This window comes from Chlamydotis macqueenii, chromosome Z (genome assembly GCF_036417535.1).
Source record: "Chlamydotis macqueenii isolate bChlMac1 chromosome Z, bChlMac1.mat, whole genome shotgun sequence".
NCBI lineage: Eukaryota > Metazoa > Chordata > Aves > Otidiformes > Otididae > Chlamydotis > Chlamydotis macqueenii.
Window position 1 is genome coordinate 66,676,244 of NC_141593.1, and position 18,741 is coordinate 66,694,984.

At 44.0% G+C, this 18,741-nt stretch overlaps 1 protein-coding gene across 3 annotated transcripts in view; it reads left to right on the forward strand.

Annotated features, from left to right (window-relative positions):
* Window positions 1-18,741, forward strand: part of PALM2AKAP2 (PALM2 and AKAP2 fusion) — a 275,724-nt gene that overhangs the window by 103,607 nt on the left and 153,376 nt on the right. For all 3 annotated transcript variants that reach the window (XM_086771571.1, XM_086771572.1, XM_086771573.1), the window contains exons 4-5: window positions 13,370-13,484; window positions 14,100-14,121. In XM_086771571.1, the coding sequence (XP_086627697.1) occupies window positions 13,370-13,484; window positions 14,100-14,121 (137 nt within the window). The remainder of the gene's footprint in view (window positions 1-13,369; window positions 13,485-14,099; window positions 14,122-18,741) is intronic.

Genomic DNA, 18,741 nt, shown 5'->3' on the forward strand with positions numbered 1-18,741 from the left:
CTGGAGGCTACAGCAGGGATAAAACAGACAGCTGTAGCCCATGATTGCTATTTTTGTCAACACTGCTTATCTAGTAAATAACTGGAGCACCTTTTCAGTGATGATCAGGTTGCCTTTTGAAGGAGTTACTTGCATGTGCTCCTAAATTGCTAAAAGTCACACATGATGTGGGTGGGGAGGGATTCAAAACATCCCAAATGGGAGATCTGCAAGGAGTGAAATCTGTTTGTAAGCAATAGGAAACAAGCTGCATTGACTTTGGATGGAGCCAGTACTCTGCCTTAGCAGAGGAAGAACACTCAGCTGGAGCCTGGTAGGGAAATAATCTGTGTGGGAATTCAAGGGAGATAAGAAATACTATGAGAGCGGAAAAAAAAAGGCAGCCTGTACCAGAAGAGCTTCACTCAATGTGCACATATCTACATATATATATGTATTAGGGCAAATCCAAAAATAGGAGTATTTTCAGGTGTGCTCTCAGGTATTCCTGGTTAGGCTTGGACTGTAATATATCTAACATAAGAATTAACAGCAAGTATATACTTCCCTTAAACGTCCCTTAATCTTCTCATTAACTTCAATGGGCATTAGAGTAGGCCAATAGTACTGTGCATTTTGGTGCTGGTGTTTAGCTAGGCACCTTGTGTGAACAGTAAGACCAAAGACATTATAGTGTAGCTCAGTGCATCATTTCAAATAATTTCTTCAAAAGAAGTACACCACTTGCAGTGAGTTCCAGAGTGAAACTTTGGTGCACATCTTCCTGGCAATAAAGAACTTCTGTGTCTTATCAACACAGCCAGAAAATTAGAATTGTCTGGTTTTTTTTTTTTTTTTTTCACAGCTCTACTATTTATCTTAACGAAGATCTTGAGTTTGCCAAGAGCCATGTGGCACTGCAGAGAAACAAGCAAATATTGATGTAATCACTACTACCTTGTATTAGCATCCATTCCAGGCAATCTAAGTAATAGGTACATCAGGGGAAGAATAATATTTGCATCAAAAATATTTATATCCTTGGGACTGGAAAAAAAACAATCTTCGGCCCAAGACAAGTGGAAAGAATTGTCACTAGAAGCTGAGCAAGACAGGAAATTGCAGTTTAGAAAAAAAAAATCAGAACAAATTATGCCTCACGGTAGGGAAAAACCAGCAGAACACACTTTCATTTGCTGTATGTAGACTGGCTACAGGGAAAGTATTTTCGTTAGGCCAGTTGCTAGCTCTGTAAAATGACAGACTTTCTGCCAGGCTTTCTTTTTCCTCAGCACATTTGAATATGTGTATCCTTGCTGGTATTGGTATGGCACTGTCAAAACAGCTTTTCTGAGCATCACCGTGGAGAGGCTGAGCAATGCACAACCCACGTCACTGCTTCACCCTGGGCAGTCAGAGCTGCAGGTCAGCACAGCCCAGGGAGTGCTCTGCACTCCACGAGTTCATGGCCCTTGCTTTATCATCCCTCTGCCTTCACCCTTCTCTGAGCAAAAGAGCCGCAGACACAGCTCAGGGAAAGATATAGAGGAAAAAATATTACCAAGTGTCTCCAAAACCCACTAACTCTTTTCATTCTGACGGACTCACAAACTTTTGCCCAGGCTCTTTTAGATGAAAATTATCCTATACACAGGCTGAGAATCATATTGTACTAACAAGATGTCCATTGCTGGTAGCACGGTCAGGCATCTCTCAACATTAACAGCAGCATTCATGCAGCCTATATCATCTTTTCCCAGTGCTTATGACAAGCAAAAATGCACCAAAAGGTCAGTGATATTTTTTAGGGAATTACAACTATATAACGTACTATGTGTTATATATATATGAGATACACAATATGTTATATATAACACTATGCAGTGTGAGCACACATGAACTCCCTCCTTTGAAGTATGGCTGTTCACATCAACTGCAGCTGACGTTTAGATTTTCCTCTTTCTATATCATTTATAGAAGTTATAAAGCTGCACGCATGCTTTACCCTAGAAGTTGGGAAGGGTCTTGGTCGCCTGTGAAGCATGATCCCCTGTGCTCTGAAGACCTCTGTACTGAGGAGCACAGCCATTACTGAAAGTGAGAAGAGAGTCAGCCCATGGATATGAATGTTGGTTGAACAGTCAAAAGTGAATGCCCTTGGCTTACGTGAAGGAAAGAGGAGGAGAAGAGAAAAAGAGAAAGGATGATGATGGGCACCATGTTTTAATAGGAAAGGAAGTTATATAATTGGAGAAGTAATGAATGGAGACTGGCTTTGAGGAGCAGGGGAGTTGCAGGGAGGCAGGAGTGGCCAGGAGGTTTGAGAAGGACAGGCAGTGGGCACGGGAAAGGGTGATGAAGGGATGAGATCCACCAGGAACAGCAGCACAGGAGTGAGAGAGGATGCAGCAAGTAGCAGGAAGAGGAGGCAGAAGAGGAAAGAGAATAGATGAAGGAAAAGGAAAGGAAAAGGAAATAGAGCATGGTTTAGAATATGTTTCCTTGTCCTCTGCTCTTCTGCACTGTATTATCAGAAAATAGTACCAGTGTGCCAGGGCTGAGGAGCTGGCTTAAATCAAGGGAACCTGTAGGTCTCTGGTTACTGGAAACTGAGAGCAAGTCACAGCAACCCTTGTCTCTGGTCCACGCATGCAGCTACAGTTGACAGACAAGGCTAGGCAGATGGCTGATACTGAAGAAGCATTAAAATCAGAGCAAAGGAGGCAGGGCCAAGCAGCTCCAGGGCCAAGCGGCTCCAGAGAGCCAAGCTGGATTCGGGGCAAGTTGGGAAAACTTGTCATGCTTCCTTAAGACATTGTCCAGTGTCTGCTCTTGACTCTCATGCCCCATAGAAATAACTGTAATCAGTTTGCGTGCTGCTCCAGCGTGTCCTGTGGGCACTTCAAGAGCCCTCCACTGCCAAGGAGCAGACGAGCATGACCAAGTCCTCACACACTGCTCTGGGTCACCACCAGACCTGACATCCTGGAGCAATGCCAGGTGCTTCTCTCATGTTGTCCCCTCTCCCCCTGTCCTTCACTGCAGTGGGTGGCCCATGGGTGACCAAGAGGGACAGGAGCACTGCTCTCTCTGCAAGACTCGCTGTGTGAGACCCTCCTCAGCTCCCTGGGAAGGGCAGATGGGAGCATAGAGAGGATCTCCCCAGATATCACAGTCCAGGGGCAGGAGGCCAGAGCAGATGGTTGAGGAAAAAGCTGCGGTGACCTGAGATCCAGGCAGAAGACAACACACCCGCTGCAGCCCTACCTAACAGCGTTCCCTTTAAAACCAGCCTCCCATGTGTTTTGCTTTTCAGTGCAGAGCTGCTTGCAGAAGTTTATTGTGTTTCTGCTATGGCCCCTCCAGAAGCAGCTGTAATTTTCAATAAGGATAGAAAATGATCAGCCAGTGTCTGTCTGAAGTATCTGCTGTGATCAGCCACTTAACCTGGAGGTTACGGGGCCCACCTTGCAGCAGTTGACTGCTGGGGCATGCTCGTGGCCATTCTGCCACAACCCGAGGGGTGCGAATTTGGTGTCGTGCTCTGCCCTGAGCTTCCCCTGACCCTTAGCAGCTCGTCTCTCAGCTGACACTGTAAATCAGGAGCAAAAAGTGTATTCCCAGTCTGTACATGGGAGGCTGAAATCTCTTCAGGGCAAATACTTTTACTATTTTTTATTACTTCCTTTCATTAAAAAAGAAGGTGGAGATAAAACTCACACCCTTTTCCAAGCTTCCTGCCTTCCCAGTAAGTGCTGCTAGGTAACTGAATGCGTATCTCCAGAATACCGGTATGTACAGGAATTGCACAAAAACATCCTCCTTCCTTGGCAGCTTGCAGTATGGGTGCTGCATGAGGTCACACGTTCATTTTAATTGTACATCTGCGCTAATAGTGGGTAACGCTGCAGTAGCCAGTGCTGCTGCACTACGGGAGAATGAGAACTCAACAGTCTTCCCCCGATTGCTCTCCCTCTATTTCTTGGACCTCTCCCAAGATATAAACAACGCAGTCCACTGTACAGCTGAACTGCTGGCATCTGTTGCTAAACCTAAATAAATTTTCATGTGCATAGCTGCAATGTGACAGCGAGCTGTTTTTCACAGGGCTGGCCGCACCTGTGCTGCTTTTCTAGTCTCTGGGTGCGTACTGCCGTGTATGGGGACTTTGTGTGGGGGTAACTGCACGTACAAGCCCCCTTCAGCTGGACCACATTTTGCAACACACACCCTCCGACCCCAGGTCCCACCATAATCATCGTGGCCTTTCTGGAGCCTGTTCTGAGTGCTCAAAGTGTCTGGCCAGTCCACTGAAACATACTTCAATGGTAGCAGCAAAGCAAAGCATTGGAGGGGGAGAGAATTTTGTGACAGCAAGCCACATGGGCACATTTGCCCCTCATACTCTTGCACAGACTCATGTCTCTTGTCTGCTAGACTGTGTGTCCTCAGGCATCCTAGAGACAGCTCTCCTGGTGCTTGCCCTGCCAAGTTTATTCAAAGCCATGGGAGAACAAGCAAGTTCCCGCAGGGTTCGGTGTCTTCACTGAGTCTTTGCACTTTCACCTTCCAATTACAAAGTACAGCCCAAGTGTCATCTCTCCAATGGCTGTTTTGTCTTTCCTGCCTTTCTCCTGCCATCCTGGCGGGTACCGACCAATGAACTACAGCTGACGAGTCCCTGTGTTTGCAGTGTAAGTCCCATATGTCATCTGGTGTGACTGACTCCCCTTCAGTCCAGACACGGAGAGCTGCATGTCTGGTTTTGTCCAGCCTGAGTATTTTATATCAGTTGTGGCTCTGACTTCATTTAATTTATATTGATGTTTTGGACACTGGACAAAGAGGATCCAGAGGCAGGAGGCTAGCTCTCTCTCTCTGGGCTAGAGGGGAAGAAGGGAAGAAGAAAACAATAGCAGTGATGAAGAGGGGAGACAAAACCCAGCTTCACCAGGAGGAGCCTAAACATCCATTTTCATCTCACAGGGATGGGCCAAGAAACCAGGACACTTGTGCCATTTGTTTTAAACACAAGTGCTCCAGGAGCTGGGTGGTTCAAAAGCGAGATTCTGCCAGCGTGGGTAGAGCTATCAGGGTCTTCACTTGGCTGGTCAGGGAAATTAAGGGGCTCTGCCAGGTCCTGCCTAGAGCCTGGTCAGGAGTACAAATGGAGGCTTTCAGACCCAAACACTCTGGTATAAGCAGACAGGGAGAAAAGAAGTTGGCTCTGTGCTTTTTCACCTCTTCGGCCACTGGCCAGGGAACTGGATTCAGACCAGGGCTTTTTTTTTTTTTTTCTTTCGTTTTTCCCAAAGGAGGGTCAGGCCATGTGCTCCTCCATCATCAGGGCAAGCATCCAAGGCACAGTGATTCACTGATTTCCAGCCAGTGATCTGCCCTCTCCTGAAGCAGTGGAAAGTTTTTAAGGTTGCAGTCTCACCCAGGCTGGAGACATCTCTCATTTGAAAAAGACTGGAAGAACTTGGCCCTGGAAGGCTCATACTTGTAAAAGTCCACAAAGAAATGTGGACTGTAAATGTCGTGGGGGCAAGAAATTGTGTGTTCAGGTGATATGGGAAGACTATAGTGGAATGAGATAACATACCTCTAAAATAAAGAAAAAGCAATTCCAGCTGCAGAAAGTCACCCCAGAGAGGGCTGGAGGTCCCCATGCTTTGGAGATTTAACACTGCATCAGGCAAACCACTGACAAAAATTAATACGTAAACATAATGTTACTTTGGCAAGGAAAGGGACTTGATCACATAGCTTCTGCAATTCCAGGTCAAAGCATTTGCGTTACCTCGACACTAAATCTTCTACACCTGGAGCAGGCAACTTTTTACTGACTAACTCACGGTAATGATTGTTCAGATCAAGAAATCCCGTGGCCAGTGCTTGACTTGCTGGCCTTGATTTGTCTAATCTAGCAGGGATTAACCTAGTCCTAAACCAGGCAGATGCAAAATATCAGCTCTCCTTCTGTGCATGTGTATATACATATTTACTTGAAACAGTGAAGGGAATTATAGAGTTTTTCCTCTCTTCCCAAGATCATCAGCTGATATTGGGATGCAACTTTTGCTTGCTGAAGGGAATGGTTTCCTTTCCTGTGTATTCAGGAAGATTCGTATAGATTACCAGAGCAACTCATTCAGCATCATGCCTGAATCTCATTTCCAAGCATTGATTGGTGATAATGTATTCCCAGTCTTTCAAGTCACGGAGGTTTTGCATTTTCAAAGATGCTAATTAAGTTTGCTGTTCTTGATTATCAGTTGCACTATGTAAACAACAGCCTTTTGGAAATCATAAGATGTGCACTGCCAGCTTTCCTCTTTGAGGGTGAGCCATCCAAAAAGGATGAGCTCTGCAGAAAGACTAAACTAAGAGGCATTGAATTACTCAGCTCTGGAATCCCATTTCAGATCCTGCAAGAGACCTGAAATCAAGCAGTTTTTTTGCCCTCAGCACTGGCTGTGTGTCGATATACAGTGACATCCACAAATGGTCCAGCTGGCTTTGGTACAACTGCCAGTTTTGCTAAGAAAACTAATGTGGAAACTAAACCTAGTATAAGTGATTTCCCCCTCCCCCGCACCAGGTGAAGGGCACTGTTCTTAGCCACAGCATGTAGGTAAATAGTCCAGTTTCTTTGGTCTGTTGGCTTCCAGCCAGGTTGCTGGTGCTTGGCCGTTGACAAGGACATAGGAAGTGTCAAGGGCTGAGATGCTGCACTGGGATTTAGGGCATAGTACCCCATATCTTCTGCAGTTGCACTGGTTTAAAGAGCCTAAATGCAAGACAACCCCCTCCCCCCCCAACCCCCCACACCACCTCCCCTCCCCCCCATCTTGCCTTTCCCCATCCCAATTCAAAGTCACTCATTCAGTGAAGGACTTGGGAGTGCTGGTGGATAAGAAACTCAACATGAGCTGGCAATGTGTGCTTGCAGCCCAGAAGGCCAACCACATCCTGGCCTGCATCAAAAGAAGCGTGGCCAGCAGGTCGAGGGAGGTGATTCTGCCCCTCTACTCTGCTCTGGTGAAACCCCACCTGGAGTACTGCATCCAGCTCTGGAGCCCCAAACATAAGAAGGACGTGGACCAATTGGAGAGGGTCCAGAGGAGGGTCACAAAGATGATAAGAGGGCTGGAGCACCTCTTCTATGAAGACAGGCTGAAAGACTTGGGGCTTTCAGTCTGGTGGAGAGAAGGCTCTGGGGAGACCTTATAGTAGTCTTCCAGTACTTAAAGGGAGCTTGTAAGAAAGATGGGGAGAAACTCTTTAGCAGGACCTGTTATGATAGGAGATGGGGTAATGGTTTTAAAATAGAAGAAGTTAGATTTAGTCTAGGTATAGGGAAGATATTTTTTTTACCATGAGAGTGGTGAAACATGGGCACAGGTTGCCTAGAGAGGCGGTGGATGCCCCATCCCTGGAAACATTCAAGGCCAGGCTGGATGAGGCTCTGAGCAACCTGATCTGGTTGGAGATGTCCCTACTTCTTGCTGGGGGTTGGACTAGATGATCTTTAAAGGTCCCTTCCAACCAAAACTATTCTGTGATTCTATGATTCCAAGGGTGGACAGTGCACATTAAGTTTCAGTTTCTAGTTTTGCTATGTGGTCAAAAGCTTTGTGAGGGGAAGATCCTTGAGACAGGCATTGAGTTTGTGCAAAGATCAGTTTCATCCCTATGGGCAAGCCCAGTTATCCCTAAACTTGGTGTTTAACTTTCTCTTTAGTAAGCATCAGAAGAGTTTGCTGCAGTTCTCTGCTTGTAAATCTGCCATTTTAATATCAGCTGTAACACCTCAGGATGTCCAGCTCTGAGAGATCTGGTGCTAATTACTGATATACAAGCCCATATCTTCTTTTTGCCTTTCATATCAGGATGATTTAGGGCGTCAGTTAAGCGATGGGAAAATAATCAGTTTACAGCTGAGCCGTCCCTCACACTACATACACATCCGTCACCTTTTCCCTTCAAGTGTTTACTCTGATTAGGTCTTTCCTGTTTTCCTCTTAAGTCTGGAATATTTGTGTATTTTCCTTATTAGTGCTGATTAATGTTCTTTTTTCCACTGACATGTCAGCATGTATGCTGCAGACATAATTTCTAGAACATTTTCATCTTCACTGCAGAAATGACATGAGTATTTCTCAGGTGCAACCCAACATGCACGGCTAGTACAGGCTAAAGAAACTGGTCCGTAAACCTGCAGCTGTTCTCCCTCTTTATAATGCTGTTACAATCCCACCCGGAAAAACAGAGCACTGCAGAGCCAAACGTAGGTATCTCCAGAAATGGTGTGTCTGCCAGAGTTGATTAGCTGGATAGAGGAGGCTGTTTTCCCCAGGCATGGTTCTGCTTGCTTGGGATTTGTGTGTTGCTGTTGCAAAGTGGCGTGACTCTGCCTCGGCTGTGTGGGTGCCCCTGCTCAGGGTCCCTCCTGGGGTCCAGGTCAAGGCACCTTGTGCCAAAACAGCCTCTGCCTTTCAGCAGAGAGGAAAGTGACAGCCCAAGTCTGCGGGTTTCAACACCTTGGCATGGGAAATGGAGGAAATCCTTCACCTGGAGAAAGTGCATTCACTATCTCCAGGCTGGAGCAGAAAACAAGGCCCTGTATCCAAACATCATGTTTGCTGGGCACTGAGTGCTAAATGTAAAGACACATGTAAACATACCACAGTACTAAATCTCTCCCTCTGCCTCTTCACCTCTTAGATCTCCCTTCTTAACTCCTCTTTTTGTCACCTAAATTAAAGTCTTCTCTGCTGCCTGACAGCTCCTTTTGTCCCTGATCCCAGCATCTCTGCAGGAGGGTTCATTTGCTGCTTTCACCTCCAGTCCTCCTAGAAGCTGCACTGCCTGTCTTGCCTGCACTCACATGGCCACCTGGTTGGGTCGAGATCCCACCAAACACACAGAGCAGACTTCCTTTAGCAGTCTGGTGCATCCCCTTCCCCTGCAGTACTGAATGGTTCTGGTCTGAGTTTTGCAGGGCATGAGGTCTGATAGCTACAGGCTATGAAAGAGAAAGCCTGTAGGTAGCCTTAAAAAATTAATATTTTTTCCCCCATCATTGGGCATTTGCAAGCCCCAGCTGGAGGAAGCCATGAGCAGCCTGGTCTGATCTCATGGCTGACCCTGCTTTGAACAGGAGGTTAGGCTAGAGACCTCCCAATGTCACTTCCAGCCTGAGTTATCCTATAAGCCTGTAAGCTTACTAACCAAGGAATCAGGGGTTCCTCCAAAAGACAGCAAAATGCTGTCCAACAGACAGCATCCCTTCTGCTGTTCGTGGTTTCTTCCCCCTCACAGTGGGATAGCACTGTTAAGGTGAGCAGGAGAGTCACCTGGCTTACGTGGGCAGCTCATCTCACCTCCCTTGAAAATCCTGCTATACCCTCAGGTGCTTGTGGCCTCTGTCCATTAAAGAAAGCTGTAGGACAGACAGACTATCAGCAAGGCAGGCTTGGGCTTCTGAGTGGCGGAATCTCCCGTTTGTTTCTGTGATATTCAGGGAAGCAGGGCTCTGTGTACATCTGTGGGAAAAAAAAAAACATGCCCATGCCAATGCAACTCCAGACTCCCTGACCCATTTTTTGCTCCTTATACAAACAGTTTAGCAAATCCCAGTGATCAGAAGATAACCGCTTGGGCCAATAAGCAGCAATATTAACGACCTGTCTTACAACACTTCTGCCTCATCTGGATCTCCTTTCTGTTTCTTATTTTTTTTCCTCCAGAAATTGTCATTGTTTATTTCACTGGCTTTATTGTTGTGGCTGTCTTTCAAATGCCAGCTTGAAATCTGCTAAGAAGCCAGGAACAAGGGAATTATAAGGTTTCCTTGCCAGGTGTCAAATGACAATTAAGGGACATCCTTTTTAAACTGGGCTAGAAGAAAAGGACATTATTGAATATTTAACAGCTTTACAGAGGAAGAATGTAAGCACTATGTATATGTACATAAGTGTGCATGTGCACTCTGAATGGATTTACTATTGTTTAAACCATTATATAGCATGTTGCTCAAAACGGATGTGATGTCAGTGCATTTTGTTTTTCAGACCAAATTTGCATGTCTCCGTAGTATCTTGTTACTAAAAAGGCAGGAAGTTCTCCTTATCACTCAGCAATTCTAATAATATGAAGCTCACAAAAAAAAGTAAAGGGTGTGAAATAACTTTTCGTTTGAATTATGTTTTTAATTTTTGCATTGCTGTCCCCTACGTAAAAAGGTAGCCAGAAGGAAGTGGTGAAGACTCTAGGGCCAAATTTTCCATTGAGGTCTGTGGCACCTAGGTAGTTTACTGGTGAATGTACACAACAGCTCACGTGGAAACTGTGCCCTTGAGTATTTCTGTTACCTCAATACCTCAGCAGCATTACCTCAGCCTTTAAGCCTAGAGAGTACAGACAAGAGTGGTATAAAATTGAGGGAAAAGATATAAAGCAACCTCCTGTGGATATTACTGCTTGGTATGTGACCCCTGTGCTATGTAATAGGTACATTCTGGCTGAATGATCCATATTTTTCCTGCATGATTAGGAATTCAGACCTACTCTACAAATGGCTACTGTGTAGCTGCACTGATTTCAGTGAAAAAAGGGCAATTTCCATCTATGGGATGAATCTGTATGCATTCTTACTCAGTGTCACATGTGAAGTCTGTGTCCCTACCAGCTTCACCCATATTTCTAAATCCTGGCAGCTCTGTCTCCATCCCTTTCCCCTTTAGTAAGTTATTGTTAATACTGCTTCTGAGAGGAACTGAAGAAGGGATTCAGGAAACAAAACATGTTGGCAAAATAGGGTAACCTAATGTTGCATCTGCCCAACTCATTTTAATGGTGAGAGTAGGCTGGCACGAATGAAGCAGAAACTGAGGAAGTGAACCAGGAGAGGATGATAAAAGAGACACAATCAAATAAAAACAAACGTGTGAGTAAACAGAAAGTAAGAAAATATAAATCCAATCAATTGATGGGTATGCACATGCAAGTGCACATGTGCATGCCTTAGAAGCAAACTTTCTCTGGAAGACCAAACAAATCATGAGAAACCTTCTACAGTTTTCAGCTGGTGCACAAAAAATGATGCACTTACGATCCCCCCAAATTACAGGGAGTCTACTTGCTTATAACCTTACTGACATCCCATGAGTTGGCTTACACCACCTATGCTCACATTGTTTTCATTGTCATAAATTATTAACTAGTGTTCAGTTCATTTGAAAGAAAAGGGACTTATTTCTTCCCCTGTATTTTGCTGTTGCTGACTTCTACACACTCACATCTTCCAGGCTTATCTTGGATCATGCAGTGATACAGTGCACCAGGCTACAGACTGTGTATCCTGAAAGTGCTGCTAAGTGATTCATTTGGGAAGAAACAAAGCATACCAGTAAACACCAACTCACCTAGCTCCACAGTGTAATTTCACCAGGCAGCACTGCAGAGTATTTCAAACATCTTTATCAGCAAGGTGTAACTGTATGTGGATCTGCTAATTATTCCCAGGGACAGGGAAGGAAAAGAAGCCACCTTCCTGTTGACTTCTAAATTCATTGAGTAGGAGCATGGCAATCGCTGACCTCAGTGACAAATTATTTTTTAACTTCAATAGGTATTTTTTAAAACTTCCTGGGAAGAAAAGTTAAGATGAAATGGTATTTTTTGAAAGCTTTCTCCCTGAATCACAACATGAAGGGGAAAATTAATCCTCTATCAAATTGTTCCATTTCAGCAGAACAAAGTATTTTTTTTTCCATTAATTTGGGAAAAACATTAAGTGGATTGGAGCAGTACTTTCCAACAGTTGACTTTAAAATCACTGCAATTAAGCCATTTCTACTTGGAAATGAGAGGGTTGCCTTTAAGAGAGAAAAACAGCAGTTTGAGAAACCAGCACAAATTTGAGACTATTAAGTATTCACAGACATCAGGAGAGCAAAATTTGCCTTTTTCCATCTGCAGCAACTTGAGACTGTGACATTTTTGCCTCCCTCTAATGAAAAGCATTATCAGTAAGTGCCACACATCTTTCATCCTTGCACAACTAGAAAGTGAGGAAAAATTTCCCAGGTGGATGCCTTAAGTTAGGCCTCTGTGTCTATATTTAGACACATGAATTTCACAAGCAACTCAAGCTGTCAAGCCCCTGAAAGGAACAATCCCTCCCTCCCTCTTCCCTGCCTGCTCACTGTCACCTTCTTCTTGCCCTTTGCCTGGTCATCGAACAAGCATTAATGAATGCCCTGTGCTGAGCAGGGCTGGGAAAGAGCAGAAATGTGTCCCTGTAGCTTCGATCAGCGCCCTGATCCTTCACTTGAGAAGTGGTTGCAGAAAGGCAGGAGCAAGCAGCCATGGGTAAGGAAAGTACTGGGTGATGCTGATCTGTCACATTCAAAGAAGCGTGCTCCAACGAGCTGTGAGCAGCTACTGCTCTTCCTGGAGAGAAAGGGAGTTTTAGGTAACTGTCCCTGTTCAAAAGTGTTCATCTTCACTCGTATTACAGATATTTCTTTTTTCTCTTAGTTAAAAGTGAGAATATAAAGATGGTGGTATACATAAAAATAGAGAGACAGAAAGAGAGAATATTACTATACTTGCATAAATTATGTCAATAAAAGGAGGTTTGAGTTAAAGTAATGGAGAATCTAACTGATTAAAGCGTATGCCAAATCACAAGCAACACATCTTAAGGAGTGAGTGCCATTAGGTCTCGACAGGAGAAACAAGAGTGCTGAATGCTTACTGCCTAGGAAAATAAGTTTATTTTCTGACCAGTCTGTGTATTTTGTTACCTGAAGCCTCTGGGGTCCCCAGTATCATGCAGTAACAGTTGAAAGCACAGATGGATATCCAATGCTTTTGGCTTCCTGAAGTGTTATTGTCAGGAGTGGGCGAAGTTCAAGAGGAACTCTTAACACATTTGGTTAACTGCCAGCTTCCAACAACTATTTCAATGTCATTGTATGGAGTACAAAAGCATTAGAAGACATTTATTCCTCTAATTATTACTGCATATTTGTGATTATATCCCATGCTATGATTTCTAAAATGAAAGTGCATATCTGAGAGATGTTATGGTAATTGGGGTGGGGGGATACTGAAGCACATTTTTAGTTAATGTATATATGCTTTTGCAGAAGTGGATAATAAAAGAAAGTCTGTTTTTCTTTTAAATAGATCTATCTATTTGACATAATTCACATACCCTTTATGCGCTAGGAGAGCAGTTGTGAATAACAAGAGTGAAAGTTGTTTCTGATGACATTTGAAATGCTAATTAATACCTAGGAAACTATGGCTCATTGGAATATTTTTAACATGTTTTATTTTTATGTGTGTGTGCATGTCTGTATGTCTTCCACAGGCTGGAACAAGAAATACAGAAATTAGAAAGTGAGGAATCCCAAATATCTGCCAAAGAACAAATCATTTTGGAGAAACTAAAGGAGACTGAGAAGTCCTTCGACAACTTGCAAAAGGTATTTAAAAAAAAATTAAAAAGACAGTAGTGCACAGATTGAAACCGGCATAGACTCTTAGCACTGTTTGAAGGCAGCAGTTGTAATTCATGCACTTACGGGAAGATTGAGGCCAGGCGCAGAGCACTTAGCTCAAACCAGGATGAATAAGACTAGAAAAGATATAGAGGCATCAGATCTATTTTGGTTGGGTTATTTGAATTTCCTCTTCCCAGTCCAGCATTTTGCAGAGGGATTTCAGAGACTATCTCCCTAGCTTACCTGCAAGGAAACCATGTGAGCTTTCAGCCCCACTGAAAGATATCAGTAGGATCCTAGAAGGCATCTCAAACTTTCCTGCTCCCAGTGGCACCTGGAGATAGTGGCATTTGCCACAAATACCACTTCCAGACATTACAGCCTGCAGCAAACAGCAGTGTTCTCATTTCAGTTACACCATGTCCCTCTCCCTCAGCCTCTAATGGCACCTAGACCTGAGAAGTCACATCTCCAGTTACCCATTTTAAAATTATAAAGAGCCATAAAAGAAAGCCTAGCATAAAAATCAAGACTTCACGCAAATTATACCCAAAATATAAAAGGTTTAACCAAACATCTTATTTTTTCTCTTCACAGAGTTTCTCACACCAGGATGGTGGTAAGTGCCTTTTTATTATTGCATAGCTTTGTATTTAACTATGGTGCTATAGCTTTGTTGCAAAAGTTTGTGGAGTGGATGTTCTTCTCTTCATTGTATGTTTCTGACTTACTCCTAGAGCCATTACCATTTCTTTGGTATTGCTATAGTGCAAGCACAGACACCACTATTGTGGTGAAACAGTTTTCCTCTAGCAGAGCTCCACCTCTTCCTATTTGCATACAAGGGGAAAGAACAGCATGTATGACTTAAAACAGACATCATGCAACTTCAGTGTTACAGATCCCTTTCACCACATGATATCCCTGCACAGCAGATCCTTTTCACCTCTTTGTGGTCAATAATCTCCATTGTATGCACTCATGCTCAGTTCATAAACAGTTAAATACAATGGGGACTATTCCTAATATATAGGAACAACTATTAACATTAGATTACAGAACGATATTCACTGTGTGATGATTCTTACAAAAGGAAAACCTCACGTGGGTGGATGAAGATGTAATAATTCCTAGTTTATGAACACAATGTCACATTGTATGTGATCAGTCTAAGTACTGAGCTACAAATTTAGGTGTCTGAGTGGGCAAATAATGTGGTTGGTTCCCAGGAACCTAGAGAGACCCTTGTAGGACCTCCAGGTCCTCCAGGACCCGTAGGACACAGGAAGGGTATGGTGGTGACCTATCTGCAAATAAATCTGTGCTCCAGACACTCATTCTCAGTACATGTCTTTGAAATGACAAGATGCAAAATACTGAGGTCACAACTATCTCCTCCAGCTGCTGACAAAGCCATGCCCAACTGTACTGCGAGTGTAGGTGAGGAATATGTAGGATGATCTTAACATTAAAGCACTGGAACACAATGGAAGGTTAATATATACTATATGAGCTGACATGGAGCTGCTTTGGGGAGACTCTTTTTGAGAGGATTAATATGAGTGAGTAACAGTGTTTTCTTTCTAACTCAAAGGTCTAGTTCAGAAACTTTTACTTCTAGCAATACAATTAAAGTTAGCAATATAATTAAAGTTTTATGTTAAATCCCATTGTCAAAAAAAAAAAAAAAAAAAAAGAAATCCCAGATAGGATGCTCCATAGTAAGAACTTACTCTCCCTTCCTCCTGTAGCATTTGAAATTGGCTGTCTCAATGCAAATAAAGATGCCGAATGGCAAATATTTTGTACCTATGCAGAGTTTCCCATGGCTGTTGGTAGTTTTTCAAAAGAGGAATGGTGCCTACAGGAATTAGCACCCAAAGCATGCAGGAGCTTTTATGACTCCTGCAAGATGTGGTATGCTTCTTCATGTGCGTTTTGATGAAATGGGAAGCAAAGGAAGCCCCAGCTAGCAAATATGAAGCAGTAGTTTCTCCAAAGGTGTTTTCTTGTAGCAATGTAGCATTTCACTGGGTTCAAGAGGAGCCTCACTGCACTGCAGATTTTGCCTGCTCTCACAGACTGAGCCAGAAGCAAGGACAGCTCATGATTTCTGAAGAGTAACAGAAATTTGCAAAATCATGCCAAAGAGAAGAAAGTGCCTCCAGAATAAATGTGCAAGCAGAGGGAGCAGGGGATATAGCTAAGTTAACCTGTATCTCTTCTCTTCCAGACCACTTGCTTTATGTATCTTGTCTCTTCCTCTCAGCAGCTGGTCCTTGTGGGCTGAGGCAGGCCCAGGTCATCCTCTAAGCATGAGTATGCTCTGCTCTCCTAGCGATGACCAAGGCTGCAAGCTGTCCTGTTAGCCCTCCCACTGTGGGTACGATGTGACTGTACCCACTGTGGGTACAATGTGACCGTACATCTCCAAGCACATCCTCTGTTTTCTGCTCTCTGACAACAGCCTGTGAGGGTAGCTGATCAGAGCAGGAAGCAAACACGTACACAGCTAGCTGTGAGCACTTTGGTACCATAGATTTTTCCTTCCTTCAAAAACATGTAGGATTTGCTTTGTTGCAGCAGATCAGCCATCTGTCTGACAACCATCTGTAACACATGGTGCAGAGGAAAATGGTAGGAGCCATTGGATAATACAGGAAGTCTGTGTAAAACACAGACACAAGCCAACACCAACCCGTTGGGGTAATTTCTTCAACTGCTGCCACATCCTCAAAGACTGTTGAGTCCATAAATCTCCCATTAGTTTGCTCTATGTCCATTTCTCCCTTTATTCTCAATGCAATGATGGTACAGAAACTGATTTTTCTCACTGTTGTGTCCCTGTGCATGTTTTTGTGCCATATATATGGTGGTGATAGAGCTTTTGAGTGTGCAGAAAGCTCAGAGGGGTCCAGGCAAAGGCTGCGAGGGAAGGGGAGAAGTGGTGGTGAGCACCAGCAGCTGATCAAGTGACTCTCTGTGTCCTTTCCACCCTTCCCAGAAAACAGCTGTGTTTGGCAGTGAGCATTTCTGAGCTTGAAGTCATCCAGGCACAGTAAACAAAAATCCTGCATTTTCCAGAGTACAAACACACTTTGCTTTCATGGATCACTGTGTGAGAGAAAACAGAGCAGAAATGCTGAGGCTAGCGGCTGTGGCTCTGTCACCTGCAATTGTTCTTCTGCCAGCTCCTTGGTGGCTTGTCACTGACAAGCTTTCCATTAAACAAGGCCTGAGGCGATGCTAGAAATGACATCATTTGTTGCTGCTCAGGTCTGCAGTCAAAACCAGGCATGCTATAGTGCTATGCTGCATCTACATCGTGAACAAATGGAAAAGAGAGAGCTCTTACTCCGTGTGTGCGTATGTTTATGGCTCCATGTGTATATAAAATAAAATAAAAGCCACATTAAGATCTGATGTAACTCCCTTGACTGCTGAATTTGCCTCAGGGGTGAATCTGTCCTCTGCAGTCTTTGGCCATCTGTGTCCAAACTATGTGCTGCTACTTCAGCCGACGTACAGAAGCCACAATTACAACTCTACAGTTTGCACAAACCTCTGTTTGAATTTGGTATGTATTAGCATATATTGGGCAAAGATGTGGCTCTGGAAACCTGGTCTGGACTGTTTAGTTCCCAGCACATTGCTTAGAGACTATTCTGGTTTTCTGTCCTCTGATCTTGATCAGCTGTGCAGCTCAACAGCAAAACAGACAAGCATGTCCTCAGAGGGGTCAACTACAGATCTTTATCGAGTACTTCCATGTGTCCTGTAGAAACTCATCAGCAGTTGTTTTTCAGTTGTGGGGTTTTAAGTAACTTTTTAATTTGATCTGCATCTATGGCTGCCACAATCACAGCACCTCTGGCCACCTGAGTGAAAACCATTGATCACCACCCTTTGAGTGCACTCTGTGAGCCAATTTCCTACCCATCCCACACACCACCCATTCAATCTGTATCTTGACAGTTTGTCTGGGAGAATGCTGTAGTCTGAAGTCTAGGTAAACAACATCCACTGCTCTCCCCACGTAGACAGATGTTATTTTGTTGTAGAAGCTGATCAGGTTAGTCTGTCATGGTTTGCCCTTACTAAATCTGTGCTGGCTTTTCCCAATCACCTGCTTAATTTAATTTGTGAGAGTTTCTAAGAGGACCCATTTCATCACTTTCCCAGGGAATGAAGTAAGACCAATGGGCCTCTACTTTCTTGGGTCCTCTTTTGGTCCCTTCCTGTAGATGGGCATGACATTTTCCCTCTTCCAGTCATCAGGGACATCCCCTGACCTCCATGACTTTCAAATATTACAGATAGTCACCTTACAACAATGTTAGTCACTTCTGTTAACACTCTGGGGTGGATTCTGGCCAAACCCATGGATTTTTGTGGGCTGATCCCTTGCAAGAGGCCACAGACCAGCCCTTCCTCCACTACTGGTGTGTTGACACATGAGTTGTCATAGCTACTTGAACTTGTGATCTAGCGTCCAGTAAGGACAGAGGCAGAGAAGGTATTGAGAACATCTGCCTTGTCAGCATTGTTAGTGAGTAGTTACCCTACTCCATTTAGTAGTAAGACGATGTCTTCCCCGTCGTTCTGCTTACTGCTCACAAATCTGAAGAACCGTTTCTTAATGTACTTAATATCTTTGGCCAATTTCAGTTCTAGCTGAGCCTTAGCCTTCTTGACTGCATCTCTGCATGCCCTACCAAGGTTCTTGTAGTCCTCAGTAGTTATTTGGCTGCCTTTCAATAGCCGGTGTGCTTTTTTATTTTAATTACACCTAAAAGCTGATTATTAACCTAGGGTGGTCTTTTGTTCAGTATTCTTCCTTTCCCTTTGTAGAGGATGGACCATTCTTGTGCTTTCAGCAGGCACTCTTGAATAACTCTGAGCACTCACAAGCTCCTTTGCCCTCCACGGATGCTTCCCATGGAATCCCTCACAGCTGGGCTCTGAGCATATTGATGTTGGCTCTTCTAAAATTTGGGATCTTTGTCCTACTACTGATGTTTAGTGTGCTCGGCAGGATCTTAAACTCCACAATTTTGTGGTCATTGTATCCAAGGCTACCGCTGGTAGTTGTGTACTCAAGTAAGTCTTCTCATTTTGTGAGCAGTAGATCTAGCAATGCGCTGTTCCTAGTCAGCATGTTCAGTATCTGTAGCAGGAAGCAGTCCTCAATGCATTCCAGGAACCTAATGGATGGCTTGTGCACCTTTTTCTTTTTCCC